A 19,080-nucleotide genomic window follows, 5' to 3' on the forward strand; every position below is an offset into this window, starting at 1 on the left:
GCTCAGGAGTTGTGGAATCTTCCAGTACCAGGAATCCAACCTGGGTCCCCTGCATTGGCAGGCGGCTTCTTATTCACTGAGCCACCAGGGAAGTCCCAAGAGAATTTGTTTTTGAAAACAGAAAAAGTTACCTCAGATTCTTCCATGGGCTTTCTTGGTGGCTGAGATGGTAAAGAATCCACCTGCAATGCAGGAGACCTGCGTTTGATCTCTGGATTGGAAAGATCCCCTGGAGGAGGGCATGGCATCCCACTCCAGTAGTCTTGCCTGGAAAATCCCCATGGACAGAGGAGCCTAGTGGGCTATAGTCCATGGGGTCTCAAAGAGTCGGACACAATTGAGCAACTAAGCACAATTCTGCCACAGCAAATCAATTCTCATCTGCTTAATACACTCCAATCCTTGTCCACAGATGTAAATATTTTTAAATAGTCCACTGTACAGTATACATACTATTTTTGTAGTTTCACTTAAAACACTTGTCTGGCTTGCTGCAGAGTCATCATAATTGTAATTTTACTGGCCGCATAGTACCGTGACATATGGATGCATACAGAGCCTCCGTCTCCATGAGGCTGACATAGTGAACTCAGAAGTTATAATTAATCATGTTTTAAGGTGGAATGAAGAGCAGTACCACTGGCTACAAGCCACTAGGAGAGCAGGATTCATTGAGATTTTCAGCTTCACTTATGTTCAAGAGTAACTCTTTGTTCGTCAGGATTCTGCTCTGGCATCACCTCCTGGGGAAGATTCTCTGGGTCTCCCTGCTTGGGGTGAAGGATCTCCCCTTGCTCCCAGGAGGGCTCGTTGTGTTCCGTGTACTTTACATGCTCGAATTCGGTCCTCACATCCCTATGAGGCAGGCTACTCTCATTACCCTAGCTTCACAGATGGGGAAGCTGAAGCCTAAAGAGGTTCAGTCACTTGTGAGGATCTCATGGCTTCTGCGGGGCGGGGCAGGTGAGGGTGGTGGTGCAGCCATTCTGGCTCCAGAGTCCCTTTTATAACGTGGGGTCCCCCCTGCCTCTGCCCTATGCCCCAGGACTGACCTCACAGACTGTGTTCGTGACTTCTGTCTCTCACCACCTTGTGAGATTCTTCAGGGCTGGGACACTCCTGTTTGTTTGGTGCACGTGGTTTTTGCCCAGTTCTTGGCACCCAGCAGGTGCTTCATAGATGCTGCCTGAATACATGGAGGAAATGAGTGGATGAAATGAATCGGTATGCTTTTAAGGAAGGGGCGACTTTGCCCCCAGGAATGCGTGCCTCCAGGCCTGGGTGTTCTGATGGGGGGTGTTCTCCCACCACCTGTGGTGCACAGGTCAGGGGTCCCCAAGGCCTCTGCTGCCGAGGGCTTCAAGCAGGGTGCCAGGCTGAGGTGCCCTCCCTCCTGCCCTGTCTGGGGGGCCACCGTTCGGGGCACCTGGGTCAGCTCTCCCAGCATCCCAGTGATGAGCGCCCTCGGGTGCTGGCACACCTGGCCTCACGCTCACTTGGGTGCCACAGGCCCTGGGCAGCCTCGTCCTCTCACTGGACTCAATGAGGAGAGAGTGACTCCAATTCAACAATCTCAATGCAAGCAGACGGCAGCCGCTACAAAGATGTTACTTGTCATTTGGGTGATCGAATGAGGGTCAGCTGCGAGCCCAGAGGCCTTGCCCATGTGGGTGAGACGCCCACTGGGTTCAGGGGCAGATGCTGGGCTCTAGTTCCCAAGTCTGTTGCTGCAGCAATGTCCCCAGAGCAGCGCCTCGGGCTTCACCTCATTGCAGGTTCTCACTACAGTGATCTCAGAAGGGCTCCTCGGCAGCTGTGACCTTGGGCAGAGCCCCTCTCTGTTTTTAATCTCAGTGTCTACCCATCCATGGAAATTGCATCTTGTCAGGTTGCAGATTCTGCAGAGATGGAAGCTGTGTTGTCTCCTCTACCAAATGTCACTGCTGCTGCCCTTGCCCATCTGTCCACCTGACTGACCACCCTGAACACCGGACCTGCTGGAAGGCAGGAGGGACAAAGCTCGGTCCCCTGGGGCCTCCGTGCCAGCCTGGGCTCCTTGCCCTGGTCAGTACACAGCCGCCCTCCTGGTCCCATCCCCACTTCCTCAGTTTATCCGCTGCCATTTAAGTCTGAATCTGTTGTGACAAGGCTCAAAACTGAGGAGCTGAGAAATTGCACATGGTTATATTTCTGCTTAGGCTGAAGATCTTAGGGAAAGCCTGGGGTCCCCGAGAGTCCAAGGGGTCCAGTTCAGTCCTGCAGCTTGTCTAGGGATGGGAGTGTGTCTTGGAGCACGTCAAGGATCTGGCAGGGGAAGCTGAGGGCAGAGGAGATTTGCTAACAAGCACAGGGAGGCTGATGCAGTGCCCAGTGCCATTAAAATTAATTATCAGTTGCAGTCAACCTGCCCCCTCACCCCCATCAGCCTGATGTAAGAGGGACAGAGGAGGGAGCTGGTCTTGTTCTCTCTGTCCTCAAAGGAAGGACAACAGATTTATGAGGAGTAGCCATGGGGGCTCCCTGTTCTCCTTCCTTTAAACCATGGAGCCGTTTCCATTGAAAAATCTAAGGCCCCGTAGTGACTGTAGTCTTGAACCAGGACTGTTACCTGCGGAGGTCTCACTTGTAAACCCCCTTATCCACCCGAAGGCTTCTTCCTGGCTGCCTTTCCCCGAGCTCCTCAATCCTTGAATCCCTCAGTGACTCCTCAGTTTGCCTGAGGCCCAGGGGGAAATACAGAGTGGGTATCCTAGTCATTTCTGACTAGGGAGAGGGTGTGGAGAGGGGCACTGGGTGTGGGGTAGCAGCTGGGGCTAAGGGCAAAGTGATCCCAGGTACCTTACACCTTATCTTTACTGGGGGGACAGAAAGCTCACCTGTCCACCCTTCATTATTTTCCTTCCTTGAAATTGATGCTCGGAAAGGTATAAGTTGTAATAAATGCACTTTCCCATCTCTAATTGGTCAGAGATGGATAGAATGTCTGCTCAGAGCTGCTGACAACAGGAGCAAACCCCCTGTTACTGCACTGAAATGATGAGCTTCCCACTTACAAGCCACCTTCTAATGAACTGCTGCCACCTCATTAGGGCTGTTTGTGCTGTCTGGAATGGTGAGAACAGTTCACAAAGCCTTTTGCCACAAGTCCAGGATCGATGGGGCAAAGACACTGGCAGATTTTTTGTTAATGTATTTTTATTTCTGTTGTATTGAGATAAAATTGACATACAGTATTGTATCATGATTTGACTTACACACATCATGAAGCGAACATCCATCCTCTCATAAAGAAACAAAATTGAAGAAATAGAAAAAAATTTCCTTTGTGATGAGAACTCAGGATTTATTCTCTCAACAACTTTCATATATAACATGTTGTTGTTTAGTCGCTAAGTTGTGTCCAATTCTGCAATCCCATGGATTGTAGCCCACCAGGCTCCTCTGTCCATGGGATTTTCCAGGCAAGAATACTGGAGTGGGTTGCCATTTCCTTCTCTAGGGGATCTTCCTGACCTGGAGATGAAACCTGCTTCTCCTGCATCTCCTGCATTGGCAGGTGGATTTTTTACCACTGAGCCACATGGGAAGCCCCATATATAACATAGAGCAGGGTTAATTATATTTATCACATCGTACATTGTGTCCCTAATACTTACCTTATAACTGACTGGAATTTGGTACTTTTGACTACCTTCATCCAGTTCCACCTTCTCCCACCGTGTCTCTGGTAACCACAAATCCCATCTCTTTTTCTGTGAATGTGTGTATTTTTGAAGTATAATTGACCTATAACACTATGTTAGTTCCTGTTACACAACATAGTGATTTGATATTTCTTACATTTCAAAATGATCATGGTAAGTCTAGTTACCGTCTGTTGCCATATAAAGATATTGTATAATTATTGATTGTATTACCTACAATGTACCTTTCCTACCAATGACTCACTTGTTTTGCAACTGGAAGTTTGTACCTCTTAATCTCCTGCGCCTATTTCTCTCCTCCCCCTCTGCAACCACCAGTTTGTTCTCTGTATTTTTGACTCTCTCTGTTTTGTTATGTTTGTTCATTTGCTTTGTTTTTTTTAGATTCTACATATAAGTGAAATCACTCAGTATTTGGCTTTCTCTGACTGACTTTACTTAGCATTAATACCCTCTAGGTTTATTCATATTATTGCAAATGGCAAGATTTCATTCCCTTTTTATAGCTGAGTAGTATTCAATTTATCCATTCCTTATCCATTCATCTATTGGTGGACACCTAGGTTGCTTCTTTACCTTGGCTATTGTAAATAATTCTGCAATGAACATAGACTATATCTTTTCTAATTAGTGTTTTCATTTTCTTCAGATAAATACTCATAAGTGGAAATGCTAGATCATATGGTAGTTCTATTTTTAATTTTTTGAGGATCTTCCATACTGTCTTTCACAGTGGCTGCACCAATTTGCATTCTCACAAAGAGTTCATGAGCGTTTCCTTTTCTCCATATCCTCACCAGCACTTTTTTTTTTTGATGATAGCCATTCTGACAGGTGTGAGGTGATATCTCATTGTGGTTTTGATTTGCATTTCCCTGATGGTTAGTGATGTTGAGCATCTTTCTGTGTGCCTGTTGGCCATCTGTATATCTTCTTTGGAATTCAATCTGTCCAGGAATTTCCCAGATAAGAATACTAAAGTGGGTTGCCATTTCCTGACCCAGGGATCAAACCCACATCTCCTGCATTGGCAGGTGGATTCTTTATCACTGAGCCACCAGGGAAACCCTACTTTGAAACTATTTTGATTCTGTCTTCCTAGGGCTTTTGTCCAGTTTCCAGTTGAAATGATTGCATAATGATGAAAACTTGATGACCAGACTGGCTGAATTAGAATCTCAGTGACCCAGGAAGATGTACTTTTTAGTACAATTTCCATTGCTTCTTATGCCACCCCCCACCAGGTTTGAGAAATGGAATCTTATAGAACTGAGTCTGACCCTGAACGTGATTTCCCATTTATCTCATTCTGGCTCTGAGTTGGACACAGTTAGCAGTGGGATGTGTTCTGTAAGGTGTGGCTTGTCCTTTCATTAGGCTATGAAGTCCAGACCAAGGCTTCCCTTACATTTCCTTCTTGAGACTCACACTCAAAGTTTCGCCAAGAGCTGTGCTCAACCAACTCTCCCTGGAGGAGTGATGGAGGGCATCCAGGTGTTAGTCTCAGCCACTGACGAGCAGCACATCTTAATGACCACAGATCCAGCTGCAGGTGATGCCTGGAATCCAACTGGACTTCCTGGTCTCCATCCCAGGGGAGCACATTTTCTCTGGAGCAGCTGCTTCAGAGGAAAGCTCTACCCTTCTCCCCGTTGTGACCCTCCCCATCCCCCCCTCACCTGCCTTAAGCTCAGAACCTTCCACTACTCCCTTGTGAGTCAAGAGAAAACCTGAGCCTGAAGGGACTCGGGAAGGATGATTTCAGCCCGCAGACTCCGTCCTGATGGGAGACTGCCAGCTCACTTTGCCCTGCTTCTCCTCCTCCTGTCCCCACCACTTCCCCAGGACCCTTTGGGACATCCAGGATGGAAGTGAAAGAGCCCTTCCCCTCCCACTGCCCTCTCCTGGAGCCTCAGCCCTAGCTCCCTGGGGAAGCCAGTGACCTCAGCAGAGCCCTGGCGGCCAGAGTGGGCTGTGAGTGCAAAGCCCTCTGGCGTCTTTGCTGTAAGCCTCTGTCGGGTGGGGGCAGGGTCCTCCTCCGGCTTCCCCCGCCCATCTCTCTCCCTTGGGGTCATGTAGGACAGAGAATGCATCTGTCTGCACCTAGGTCCCAGGTGTCTTTCAGCACACTGATTATGGCAGTTGACAGTTCAGTTCATTACCATCATTTTCTTTTGTGCCAGTTAGTGTTTGGCTGGACCTTGTTGCTGTTTAATCAATCATGTCTAACTCTTTGTGACCTCATGGACTATAGCCAGCCAGGCTCCCCTGTTCTATGGGATTCTGCAGGCAAGAATACTAGAGCAGGTTGTCATTTCCTTCTCCTGGGAATCTTCCCAACCCATGGATCGAACCTGCATCACCTACATTACACGTGGGTTCTTTACCATTGAGTCACCAGGGAAGCCCTGATTGGACCTTGGCCCCCACCAGAAACATTGTGGTCAGGCCCCTGCCTCTCCTGTGGAGGACAGCTTCCCTGACTCAGCTCTAAGTCTTGTGGGGGATGCTATGGGACAGAGTAAAAGGCAAGAACTGTGGGCTAATTTCCTACAAGGTTGTGTGGTTTTCTGGTTCTCTATCTGGGAGACCAATCTCTCCACCTATCAGAAGGATTCTCAAGCCTGATTATGTGTTAGAATCAGTTGGGGGAATGTTTCTTTTCTGTTTTCAAATGAGCAGTCCTTGGACCCATCCCTGTGCCTCTGGTGGCCTGGAGGTACTCTGCAGGTACCCTGCAACCTGCATTTGTATAAACCTCAGCTCAGTTCAGTTCAGTCGCTCAGTTGTGTCCGAACCTTTGTGACCCCATGGACTGCAGCACGCCAGGCTTCCCTGTCCATCACCAAGTCCCAGAGCTTGCTCAAACTCATGACCATAGAGTCAGTGATGCCATCTAACCATCTCATCCTCTGTTGCCCCCTTCTCCTCTTGCCTTCAGTCTTTCCTAGCATCAAGGTCTTCTCCAGTGAGTCAGTTCTTCACATCATGTGGGCAAAGTATTGGAGTTTCAGCTTCAGCATCAGTCCTTCCAATGAATTGTCAGGACTGATTTCCTTTAGGATGGACTGGTTGGATCTCTTTGCAGTCCAAGGGACTCTCAAGAGTCTTCTCCCACACCACAGTTCAAAAGCATCAATTCTTCAGCACTCAGCTTTCTTTATAGTCCAGCTCTCACATCCATACATGACCACTGGAAAAACTATAGCTTTGACTAGATGGACCTTTGTTGACAAAGTAATGTCTCTGCTTGTTAATATGCTGTCCAGGTTGGTCATAGCTTTTCTTCTCAGGAGTGAGAGTCTTAATTTCATGGCTGCAGTCAACATCTGCAGTGGTTTTGGAGCCCCCAAATAAAATCTGTCACTGTTTCCATTGTTTCCCCATCTATTTGCCATGAAGTGATGGGACTGGATGCCATGATCTTAGTTTTCTGAATGTTGAGTTTTAAGCCAACTTTTTCACTTCCTCTTTCACTTTCATCAAGAGGCTCTTTAGTTTTCCTTCGCTTTCTGCCATAAGGGTGGTGTCATCTGCGTATCTGAGGTTATTGATATTTCTCCTGGCAATCTTGATTCCAGCTTGTGCTTCACCCAGCCCAGCATTTCGCATGATGTACTCTGCATTGAAGTTAAATAAGCGGGGTGACAATATACAGCCTTGACATACTCCTTTCCCAATTTGGAAATAAATTTCCTAGTTTGGAAGTAAATAAACCTCAGTTGGAGAATTCTAATGTGTGAACCAGTTTGGAAAATCTGCAGTAGATCCCCCTACCCCTCACCTTCTCGAGAACCTTGCTACCCGCTTCTCTGGTCTGGTTATATCCTCATCCTCTCCCTCCCCGCTGGCTTCCCCTCAGCAGCCAGACAAGCTTGAGTTTCTCCCAAGCAGAGAGGGGTCCTCTCCCATGTGCTCGAATCCTCACCTCTTTCTCTCCCTGAAACTCGGATATCCTGCTCCCTGCTCTCAGCCCCTCAGCTTCTCAGACTCTTCCTGAGGCCACTGGTGACTTAATTCAACCTGGGGCCTGCCTGTCCCCACTCCATCTCTGCAGTGGGTGACCCTGTCCACCAGCTCCTCTTCCCTGAGACTCCTCTGTGTCTGGGACACACGCTCTCACCTCTCTCTGATCAACCCCCGTCTGTCCACTTTGTGGCCTTGATGTCCCCTGGATCTTTCCTTGAGTACCACCCCCTCCTGGGTGACCTTATTCACTTTGACGACTTCCACTACCTGCAGGCGACCCTCCTGAGCCTGTCTCCAGCTCGGCTCTGCTCAGCCCATGGGTACTGCCCTCACTGGCTTCCCCACCTGGTTTGTGGCTCCGCATTCACCACATAGTGTGGGAAACCAGATACCCAGAGCCAACTGTGCCCCCTTCTCCCTTCTCCAAAATGAACAGGCCCCTCAATCCCCAGGACACCCCCCCAACCGGGGGTCCTTCTTTCCCCTGCATCTACTACCATGCTTCCCTGCCTACCTCATCTCGTCTCACCTCCTAGACTCTGCCTTATCCCTTCTGCCCCATCCTCCCCTTGGGGGTCACAACCCTGACCTGTGATTCCCCACTGAAACCAGCCTTCCCAGGGGCTGCCTGGTTGCCTGGAAGAGGAAGCCAGGCCCCATAGCAAGGCCCTCAGGGCCACCCCCACCCCCAGTCTGACAGCTGCCCACCTCCAGCCCCGTTTTTCATCCTTGCCCTGCACGTGGCACCCTCAGAGTTCCCTGCCACCCTCTGGGCTTCTGGACAGACATTGTAGGTTGTCTTTGGGGTGTTCTTCCCCTCCTCCTCTTGACTATTTCCCATTGGCTTTCTATACCTTTCCCCTCATCACGTTTGCTTCTGTGAAGTCTTTCCTGATAAACCAAACTTGATTCGTCACTGTTCTTTCTGGAACCCAGTATCCCCACCAGAGTGTGACCTCCCTGCAAGGGACCCAGCCAAGTCTCCAGCACCAGCCTGCACTCTCTGTTCCAGGGGCTGGCACTGGCTCAGGGTTGGTGCTCATGGAATAACTGGTTGGACTGGTAGGACTAACTGCTTGCTGTTGGGAGTGGGGGCTCTTTCTTTAGCAAGTAAGACTCGTTTAAAATAATACTTCTTCACATGCAACTGGAGAAGGAAATGGCAACCCACTCCAGTGTTCTTGCCTGGAGAATCCCAGGGACGGCAGAGCTGCTGTCTGTGGGGTCGCACAGAGTCGGAGACGACTGAATTGACTTAGCAGCAGCAGCAGCAGTGCTAAAATAATTGTTTAAATTTCCTGATGAGTAGATTAAAACGATGTTTGTGTGTTATAAATCCATTCACTGAACGCTTACCTTCTATAGCATGTGCAGGCATGTGTGCCAAATCACTTCAGTTGTGTCCAACTTTGCAACACTGTGGACTGTAACCCACCAGGCTCCTCTGTCCATGGGATTCTCCAGGCAGGAATATTGGAGTGGGCTGTCATGCCCTCCTCTGGGGGATCTTCCCAAACCAGGGATCCAACCCACATCTCTTGTCTCCTACATTGGCAGGTGGATTCTTTACCACTAGGGCCACCTGGGAAGCCCTTCTGTGGCAAATATTACCTTATATGGCAAAAGGGATGACATCACCGACTCAATGGACGTGAGTCTGAGCAAACTCCAGGAGATGGTGAAGGACAGGGCAGCCTGGTGCTCTGGCAGTCCATGGGGGTCACAAAGTGCTGGACATGACTGAGTGACTGAACAAAAACAACAAATGGCTAAAGGGACCTATCACCATTGTTTCCTAGTAAATGAAATTATTTATCCAAATTAATAACTAATTTGTAATTTATCCAGATTGATGCAACTGCAGGTAATATATGTACATATTGTACGGGTTGGTATGTGACTAATGTGCTTTTATTTTTATACATGTCTTAGTTAAAGTCCCTCCCACACCACACCCATGTTGTCTTTTAAATAAAATGTGGGTTAGCCCAGCTTCCCCAGCAGATAAGCCTTCCTCTTTGCTGATGTTTCCTGTCCCCAGAGCAGCAGGCTGGCTAGGCCTCCCTGTCTCCATGGAAAGCAACTAGATGCATGAAGAGGCTCACTGGCCTCTAATCAGTTTGGTAATTCTGGTGATATGCTGTTTTGGGGCAGAGGATGGTTTAGATGGCCTTTTAACTAAGAATCTCTGAGTTCAGGGGTTTCCTTATGCTCAAATTTTTCATATCAGCTACATGTTAGGCTGAGCAATACGAAACTGCTGTTATTCTCTGACCTACCAAGATGGCGATTTCTTATGGTTCAGTCGAGTAAGAACTTGTTCCCATTTCCTAGGCAGGATGACCATGGTGAGGCCACAGCTACAAAGAGACAGGGGGTCACAGAACCTCAGCCAGATCCCACTGAGTCAGGACACTGTTGGCCAGAGTCAGGGCACCGTCTGCTTCCGTGAAGGACATTGGCCCAGGCAGGGGTGGGGGAATGTGGAGAGGTTCAAGAATATTTTGAAAATCATTAAGGATGAGGTTTCCTTCCTTTTTCCCTCCAATTCTTTTTATTGTAGTAAACTACACAGAATCCGTTCTTAAGTGCACAATTCATGGGCATTAAGCAAATTCAAATTGCTGTGCACCCATCACCACCATCTGTCTCCAGAACTCTTTCATCTTACAATACTGAGACTCTGTGCACATTAAACAATAGCTCCTCATAACCTCCTCCCCCCAGACCTTGGCAACCAGCATCCTATTTCCTATTCCTATGATTCTGACTACTCTAGGTAGCTCATATAAGTGAAATAATACATTTTTTTTTTGTAACTGGCTTATTTCACCGAACGTAATGTCATCAGGGCTCATCTGTGTTGTAGCACATGTCAGAATTTCCTCCCTTTTTTAAGGATGTATACTATCCCATGATATGTATAGATCATATTTTGCTTGTCCATTCATCCATCTGTTGACGCTTGGGTTCCCTCCATGTTTCAGCTATTGTGAATAATACTGAAATGAACATAGGCATACTAATATCTCTTTGAGACCTTACTTTCAATTCTTTTGGGTATATACCCAGAAGTAGAATTCCTGGGTTCTATGGGAAGTCTATTTTTAATTTTATTGAGGAAGGGCCATACTGTTTTCCTTAATTTTTAATGTAAGGCTGGAACACCCTAGACTGAAAAGAGCTCAGGTTTCCGCTCTGGACAAATCTGGGTTTAAATCTGGGCTCTACTCTGTAGACAAGCCATTTAGCCTCTTTGATCTTTGGTCTCCCCATCTGTAAAGTGGAGATAATAATAACCATCATGAACTGTCATAAGAATTAGAGGCAGTGTGAGTAGGAGAGTGTGGTAGCGTGTTGTAATGCACTATGGGGATGCAGTAAATGGCACCTGTGTTAATGTTACTTAGTATTTCCCCCACGTGCTCCTGTTCACCTTCTACCATCTTTCCGCTTTGGCTGTGTGTTTTAAATGGTGTCATCTAGTGTTTATCTCATGTCTCACAGCATGACACATAAGCAGAGGCAATGGATGGTGACATATACATTCTAATGGTCCCTATGTCCTCTTTCCTTCCATGTCTACCACTAAGTCCTGAATTCATGTCCCCATCATTTTTCAGTTCTCTTTTCTCCAAGTTTGTCTTTCTCATCAGACAGTGGTGGGGTCAATGCCTACCCATGCGTGAGACCTTGGACGAGACACTTAATCCTCCTTTTAAAATTAATTTGTGTATTTATTTTTGGCTGTGCTGGGTCTTTGCTGCTGTCCCGGCTCTTTCGCCAGTTATGGTGAGTGGGAGCTGCTCCTGAGTTGCGGTGCTCAGGCTTCTCATTGCGGTGGCTTCCCTTGTTGTGGAGCACTCAGGCTCCAGAGCTCAGGCTCCGGAGCTCAGGCTCAGTAGAGTGGCACCCAGGCTTTGTTGCTCGGAGGCATGTGGGATCTTCCCACACCAGGAAGCAAACCCGTGTCTTCTGCATTGGATGGAGGATTCTTAACCACTGGACCACCAGGAAAGTCTGAGATACTTAATTCTTGACTCTGAGTGTACATGCGTGCTTTAAAATGTAGGTTTTGTTAGTATTAATAGTGAGGTGTGGTGAGGCCAACAGATCAGGAAATGGCAGCCATTGAAAAGATAGTTTGTTACTCACAGTTCCTAAGAGGAGAGGGCATGCCACACTTTGGAGGTGCACATGTGGGAGGACCAGGGACTATTAGGAGGCAGAGGAAGTTAGGGGGAGACATGGGCAGGAGACTTTGCTGTGATTTCCATGTGAAGGAATGTCCAGACAGGTCAAGCAGGCTTAGGATGGGCTACTGTTCCCCAGGATGTAGGGACTGCCTGAGCTGTCTGGTGCCTGGCTCTGAGTGATTAGGGCAGAAGAGGGTGAGAGTCTATAAAAGAGCAGTCTGGGTGTGCATTCTCGATTGTTTGTCTTGCATAAGAAAGTCATTTGCTATCCCTAGGAACTGGCTAGCCCTGGGAGGGGGATCTCTACAGAGTCAGCAAGTCTCCAGATACCAAAGCATCGGAAACACCAGGTTAATGCAGTATGTAAGATAGTATGATAGACAAAATGATGCCCACCCCCAGAGATATCCATATCCTGATCCCAGAACCTGCAAAGATGCTACCTTACATAAAAAGGAAGGACCTTTCAGATGTGACTAATTTAAGGATCTTAAAAATATGGGGCTTACCCTGGATTATCCAGTGGGCCCAGGATAATCAGAAGGGTCCCTACAAGAGGGAGACAGGAGGATCATAGTCAGAGGGAGAAGATGTAAGGATGGAAGCTGAGGTCTGAGAGGAGAGAAGATGTATAGCTCCTGGCTTTGATGACAAAGGAAGGGGCCATGAGCCAAGGAATGCAGGCAACCTTGAGAAATTGGAAAAGGCAAGGAAACCATTTACCCCCAGAGCCTCCAGAAACGAGCCAGCCCCGAGGATCCATTTCAGACTTCTAACCTCCAGCATTGTGTTTCTTTAAGTCACTACATTTGCAGTAACTTGTTACAGCAGCCACAGAGAACTTACACAGATAGGAGGCATGCCAACTAACTTGCAGGGTTGTTACGGAGCTCAGAGTCCATGTAGAAAAGAGCCTGGTTTGAGAAAAGTGTCAATAAAAATGTAGTGATCTTATTAATACCTTCAGGGCTCTGGGAAGTTTGGGATGAAGTAAGGACCACAGACACACTCACCACGTTGCTTTGTGCCTGTGGCTGCTCAGAAAATCTCTGACTCTCTGTCCCTCCTCTTACAGGTCTGGGGTGTCTGGGAGAGCCCCTTGAAGGAAGGGCTCTGGGAGATGCACCCTGGCCTGAGCTTACTCCCCTCTGCAGGCACCGTGGTCAGTGTGTGTGCTGGGGGTCATTTCCTGAATTTACCCTCTGGGTGGCTTCCCCGTCCCCTCAACGACTCCAGCTCCTACCTCTGAACTCTTAGGCCCTAAGGAGCTTTGCCGCACGAGGTTGGTGTCCTTTCTACCTGCTGCCTGTTCTCCTTTCAAGTGGCTGCATTGTGGCTCCTTATCGGCAGGCATGGATTGTTAGGTGACATCTGTGTTCCCCTGAGGCCTCAGGACTGTGCTGGGTCCTTGGCTGCCCAGGGCCATGCCTCCTCCAGGCTGGTACATTGGCATCTCTAGTGTGGGTGCCAGTGGTCTGAGCAGCCAAGTGCTGGATCTGAGTTGTTCCTCTCGGAGCTCCTGGAGGGCGAGCCGCTGGACCCCAGCTCATGATGGGCACACGTGCTGCTGTGTCTCCCAGTGCCCTCCAAAGGCTGTCCCCTCTGGCCTCTCACAGGGACGTTCGTCTCGGCCTTCACCGTGCTGTGTGGCGCCCGCACGGACCTCCCGGACAGGCACGTGTGCTGTGTCTTCTGGCTGAACATCGCCGCGGCCCTCATCCAGATCCTCACAGCCATCGTCATGGTGGGCTGGATCATGAGCATCTTCTGGGGCATGGACATGGTCATCCTCGCCAGTGAGTAGCTGTGGGGCTGGGGCTGGGCCGGGATGCGGGGAGCAGGGCTGGAGGAGGGGTGGGGGCCAGGATGGGCTGGACGTTTGTTTGTGATCCTGTTGGGGGTCAGGTGGGGGCTTTGCAGGGAGAGCTGCATGGCTGGGCCTGCTCCTCCCCCAAGGGCTCACTGGTGTCCGTGGCTGCCTGGTCTAGAGGACTCTCCCCGCACGCCCAGCCCTGGGGCCTGCAGGGTATCACGAGAGCACCAGGCAGAGACCTGAGCCAGGGGGCATGAATAAGGAAGGGAGGGAGCGCCTGTTCAGCTCAGACATACCAGACATCACCTTTGTCAAGGAAACAGCCCGGCTGACAACACCAGGGTAGCAAGGGTGTGGCCCATGTGAGCTCAGTCCCTCGTGCCTCCACCATGCCATTTCCAGAAAGAAGGAAGAGGCCACCGGGCATCCTTGTGCTCAGGAGACCCTGTAACTGCTTTTTATTTAACAGCCAGAACTGCATAATTTCAACTTCTTTTAAAGTAAGTTCTTTGTTCCTTGGTACTAAAGCCTTCCTCTTCCTGATTTGTATTCAGCGGACCTTCACCAGTCACTTAACACAAACTTGATCCCGACACAAAACTGCCGAAGAAGACTTGATTAACATTTTAAAAATAACCCAGCGAGATCTTCAGACAGACACCTATTTTAAGCAGCCGCGCTCGTCACCCCGTGCCCCGTGCAGGTCCCTGTAACGTCACACGTTCTGTCCACCTCATTAGGCTGAAGCTCCTCACTCACATGGAGCACGTCCTCACAGGCCTTTTGCCCTTCTCCCCACACCCCACTCTCCTCCTGTGCCCCACACCTGACAAGACCATTTGCAGGTGGAGTGCCTGTGCCAGAGGTGAGCTGTGTCAGGGAAGAACAGTGGGGGCAAGAGGGGAAGCCCAAGGGTCAGGGGGCTCTAGAATGATCTAGAATGATTCCTAGTTGACTCAGTCTGAGTTCATAATCCTGTGAGCATCCAAGACCCAAGGTTTACTCAGATACTAGGGCCCAGCAAGGTTAGGGTCAGTGACCAATCAAACCACCAGGCCAGAGAAAAGGCAGGTCCCTGAGCCTGAGCGAGCCCAGCAGGGCCAGTGGATTGGTTAGACAGGCTGGTGGAAGCAGCTGCTTTCCCTGCTGGGGTGCTGGACCGCCAGGGCATCTCAGGATTAGAGCCGGGAGGCAGGGGTGGCCAGACAACAGGGAGGGGAACACTGGGCAGGAGAAACACCGGGGGAGCTGAGGAACAGTCGGAAGACGCCCAGCCCCTCCTGGGACAGCTGCTCCCAGGGCAGGGGCTGCCCATCAGCACGGGGGTCGGTGAGCCTGCAGAGCAGGCAGAGGCCGAGGCAGGCACATCCAGCTCCCTCGGGGAGCCCCGCCCCGGGAAAGGTCCACGGACCACTTCCATTAGTGGGGAGTGGGGCAGAGCATCGCTGATAAGACAGACGTGCTGCCAGTCATCCTGTGAGTCTGGAGAAGCCAAGTCTGACCATTTCCCAGAGGGAGTTTGGTGCTTCTCTGAGAGGCCTGTTCCCAGCTGGAACCTGGAAGGGGCCCTCTGCTCTCAGAGGCTTCCTCAGTGGCTGATGGAAAGCCTGGGAAGGCTGCCCCGTCTCTGCCCAGTATGAGCCCCGGACTGAGTCACCTCCTCATCACACAGGTGTTGGGCCAGGCACTGGGGCATGTTAGTGAGGAGACTTTCTGTTACAGCGGCACAAAGCTGTGTCACAATAAATGTGTTGATGCTTAACCTGATGCCTAGAGCTTTCTGGCATTCTCTTTTCGGGTCACGCTTGATACCAGACCCCACAGGGTCTGGATCTTAGAGATAGCTTCAAGAACTCCCCTTTATCACCTCCTAGAGGAGGACACAGACACCCGAGAAGGGCAGATGGGAACCTATTGCTTCCTCACCTTCCACCACCCTAGCTGCTGACTCTGCGTCAACCCCTCTCTCTGGCTGGTGTGGGGGCCATAGCTGGGCTGCAGGCTACTCAAGTGCTGGAACCCACCGCCCCTCCCTTCCTAACCCCCTTCCTCCCAGCCCATGCCTTCACGGTGGGTCACCCCCTTGGTTTCAGGAATGCTGTCTTTGTGTCAGACTTTTCAGAACACTGTTTGGGGAATGGACTTGAGGGCTGCCCCAGAAAACCCACCACACCTCACTGCTACCCACCTATGCCACCTAGGCACCAGACTCGCTCACCCATTTCAGCAACGGGTGCCTTTGCCCCTCTTTCCAGAAAGTAAACCTACTTGCAAAGGATCAATAATTGCCGCTGTTGAGATGGTGCTGTGGGCTGAGATCACCCCAAGCAACAGTGGAGTGTGCGTGTCTCAGGAATCATCACAATGAACTCTCCTAGCACAGTGTCTGCCCTAGTGGATAGTTGGATAAGGGGCTGTTGTTTCTCATGTCACTCCAGCCTCTTTGAAGGAGACTTTCCAAATGTAACAACACAGGGTAATTTTTTTTACCTAGCATTATGTGAGTGTCACCAAGAAACGTACCATGGGGAAGGACAGATTGGGAGTTTGGAATGGACATGTACATACTACTAGATTTAAAATAGATTACCAACAAGGACCTACTATAAAGAATTTATTAATTAATTAAAACAATAACAACAAAAGAAACATACCATCAAGGAAAACCTCCTAAGGGGGAAATCAGAGAACTCTAAATCAAACTAGCAGTTAATATCAGGAACTTGCAAGGCTGCTGCTCTATTTATATTAATAAAAATAATCAGTTAGTTAACAATAGCCTGTATTGGTGTGGGTCAGTAAATACTTGGTAATTGTACAGGAGCCTTTTTCAGCTGCCATACCCTTGGCAGACATTGCTAATCTATCTTGACACTTTCTGCTGAATAGTCTTACCCGTTTTCAACACAGGGCTTCAGGCAATCACTACTAATGAATCCAAGATGTCTGCAAGATAAAAGTCTGTTTGCCATTCCCTGCCTGAGTCTTTCCCAAAGCATTAGGTTTTATATATGTGACTCCTGTCCACATAAAAGGTGAACCCCATGGGTTAAACAGAGGCCAGGATGGGTCACTTCAACATCTTTAGGTTGTCACAGTCAAACTTGTCCTATAGCTGTCCCTCCTTGGAGCCATCCAGAATTCATCTTGAGGCAAAGATGGGTTGGGGGCAGAAGAAGAGTAAGGGGCAGAAGGTGAGCAGAAGAGCAACCTTGGCTGAGATTCGGAGGGAAGAGGAGAGAGCTTCTTGGCGGGGTCTCACGGAGAGTGACCCCCCAGGGAGGGGAGGATGCTTTGCACTCCTGAACCGAAGCCCGCACACCCTCTGGGGCTGCCCACTGGCCACAGTGGCTGGTCACTGTGAATGCAAACTGCAGACCTCCTCCATCTCCCAATCCCCACCATGCAGCCTCTCCCATTTTATATTTCAGGCAGTCCCTCTGTTACCGACCAGGGTTCTTGGCCTCCTTAATCAGTAGAAACTGATAAGAAGCCAGATTAGAAATCAGGCAAGGTTTTCTTGGGGGCCCCTGTTGCAATAGAGGGTAGTGAGAACAAATAACAGGTTCCCTTGGTCGCTCCCGGAGCAGAAAGGTGAACTGATTCCTTATATGGGATGAAGGTAGGGGCAGGTCCAGGGGTCTGGCTGGAGGGGTGCCTTAGGTGGTGCTGTGTGCAGGGGACTGCTTTTGCTCCAGGCTCTTCAGAAGTGACAGTTGGATCTTCTGGTCTTTTTGTATCTTCTTGTCCATAATTTGCCCCTACTGCTCATGCACATGCATGCAGTTATTTTTGGTCCCTCATAGTTTCTTTGTATTTTATTGCTCAAAGAGAGTTTGTCCAGGTGCAAGCGCTGCAGCAAAGGGTCCTGGGTGCCAGGCCCCAGCTTGTCTCACGTCTGGCTGCTTTTTTTAGACTGTTTTCTCTTTTTCTCCTCTTCCTCACGCTGCCTCGTATGCCTGTGTTTCTCCAAAGTTTCCCAAGGTGAGTCTGTTGGGAAATGCACAGGTCTCATCCCTGGGCTGCCTGGACCCTCCCCTTCACTGCCCTTCCCCCACCTCACACTGCCACCCTCCCGGGCCCCTGCCTATCCCCCACTTCCTGCACACAAACACCCCCTCTCCCAGTTGGCCAACAAGCTTCTATTTTTAGTTTTTCATTTTGGAAAATGTTCAAACATAGACACAAATAGAAGGCCTAGTATAGCGAGTCTCTGAACGCCTATACCAGCTCCAGCCACCATCTGCTCACGGCCGCTCTGTTTTCTTCTATTACTGCCTGCGTCTGCCTCCACCCCCAACACCTTAACTTGATAAGTAACCTGGTAAATAAAGGGGAAAAAAAAACAAACACAAGTCCACTGATGCTCCTCTGCGGGCTGAGTTACCAGCTAATAGGGGTAAATACTCAGCAAACCCAGATGACAATTTCACCCTTAAATATCCTAGTAGATGTCTTAAAAAAACAAAAAAGGAACCACAGTACCTTTTCATGCTCAAATAAACTAGCATCAGTTCCTTAATATCAACAGTGATCAAGTTTTTCTCATGTCCTCATAGTCACCACCAAGGCTTTAAAGGTGCGAAGCCAGCGGTCACCTGGGCCTGTGTCACTGATGTCCAGCTGATGGAGCACACCGGCTTGGCTCCTCCCTTCTGTATGCTGTCTTCCTTTTCTCTTCCTTCCTCCTCTTCATCCACAGTACCAGATGCCCATCACTTGGGGAAGTCTCCCTGGCACCTTCTCCCAAGGCGCCGCATTAGGAAATGGCAGCAGGCCAGTCTTCCGGGGCCACGTTTGAGCAGTGGCTTCAGGGGTGTGGATTCAGGAGCACATTGATAACCTTTCAACCCCCAGCAGGTCTGTAACAGAAATCCTCCTCTCATGTCTCCCCGACTAAACCCCGAAATCCACTCTCTCCATTCATCCCCTTGTTCCCCGTTAAGAAGCCAGCGCCCTTGGGAAAAGCTGGACCACTGTAGCAGTCATTCACACGTCTGTGTGAATAAGTTCTAGCATATTCGAGTCTGGGGGCACCGCCTGGAGAAATGGTGAGGGAAGTAGGTGTCTGACCGTCTCTCCTCTGCTTCTCCCTCACAGGCTACAAGGAGCAGGGCATCCCACAGCAGCTGTGAGCCCGGGCGAGCCGCTGAGAAGCCCGGTACCCAGGAGGGCCACGTCAGGCAGCGGCCGGCCCGGGGTCTTCACGTGTTCTCTTCTGCCGCTTCCCGGGTTTGGAGTGGAAAGAAGGGGATTTGAGAATACTATTTATTTTGAAAACGCACCTGCTTTCCTCAGCAGGCTCTGAGAGCTGCCAGCTCCTCCTGCTGCTCCAGAGAGTCCTGTAGCGCAGATGCCCAGAGGGCATCTGGGTTGGGTGGGGAGTGGGGTGGAGGCG

The 19,080-nt window shown here is 49.7% G+C and overlaps 1 protein-coding gene across 1 annotated transcript in view; it reads left to right on the top strand.

The window, feature by feature from the left end:
• STUM (stum, mechanosensory transduction mediator homolog) overlaps nucleotides 1–18,817 on the top strand; it is a 56,721-nt gene extending 37,904 nt beyond the window's left edge. The window contains exons 2-4 of the mRNA XM_052654222.1: nucleotides 13,486–13,665; nucleotides 17,658–17,666; nucleotides 18,783–18,817. Coding sequence (XP_052510182.1) covers nucleotides 13,486–13,665; nucleotides 17,658–17,666; nucleotides 18,783–18,817 — 224 coding nt within the window. The remainder of the gene's footprint in view (nucleotides 1–13,485; nucleotides 13,666–17,657; nucleotides 17,667–18,782) is intronic.
• The last annotated feature ends 263 nt before the right edge of the window (nucleotides 18,818–19,080 follow it).

This window comes from Budorcas taxicolor, chromosome 16 (assembly GCF_023091745.1).
Source record: "Budorcas taxicolor isolate Tak-1 chromosome 16, Takin1.1, whole genome shotgun sequence".
Taxonomy (NCBI): domain Eukaryota; kingdom Metazoa; phylum Chordata; class Mammalia; order Artiodactyla; family Bovidae; genus Budorcas; species Budorcas taxicolor.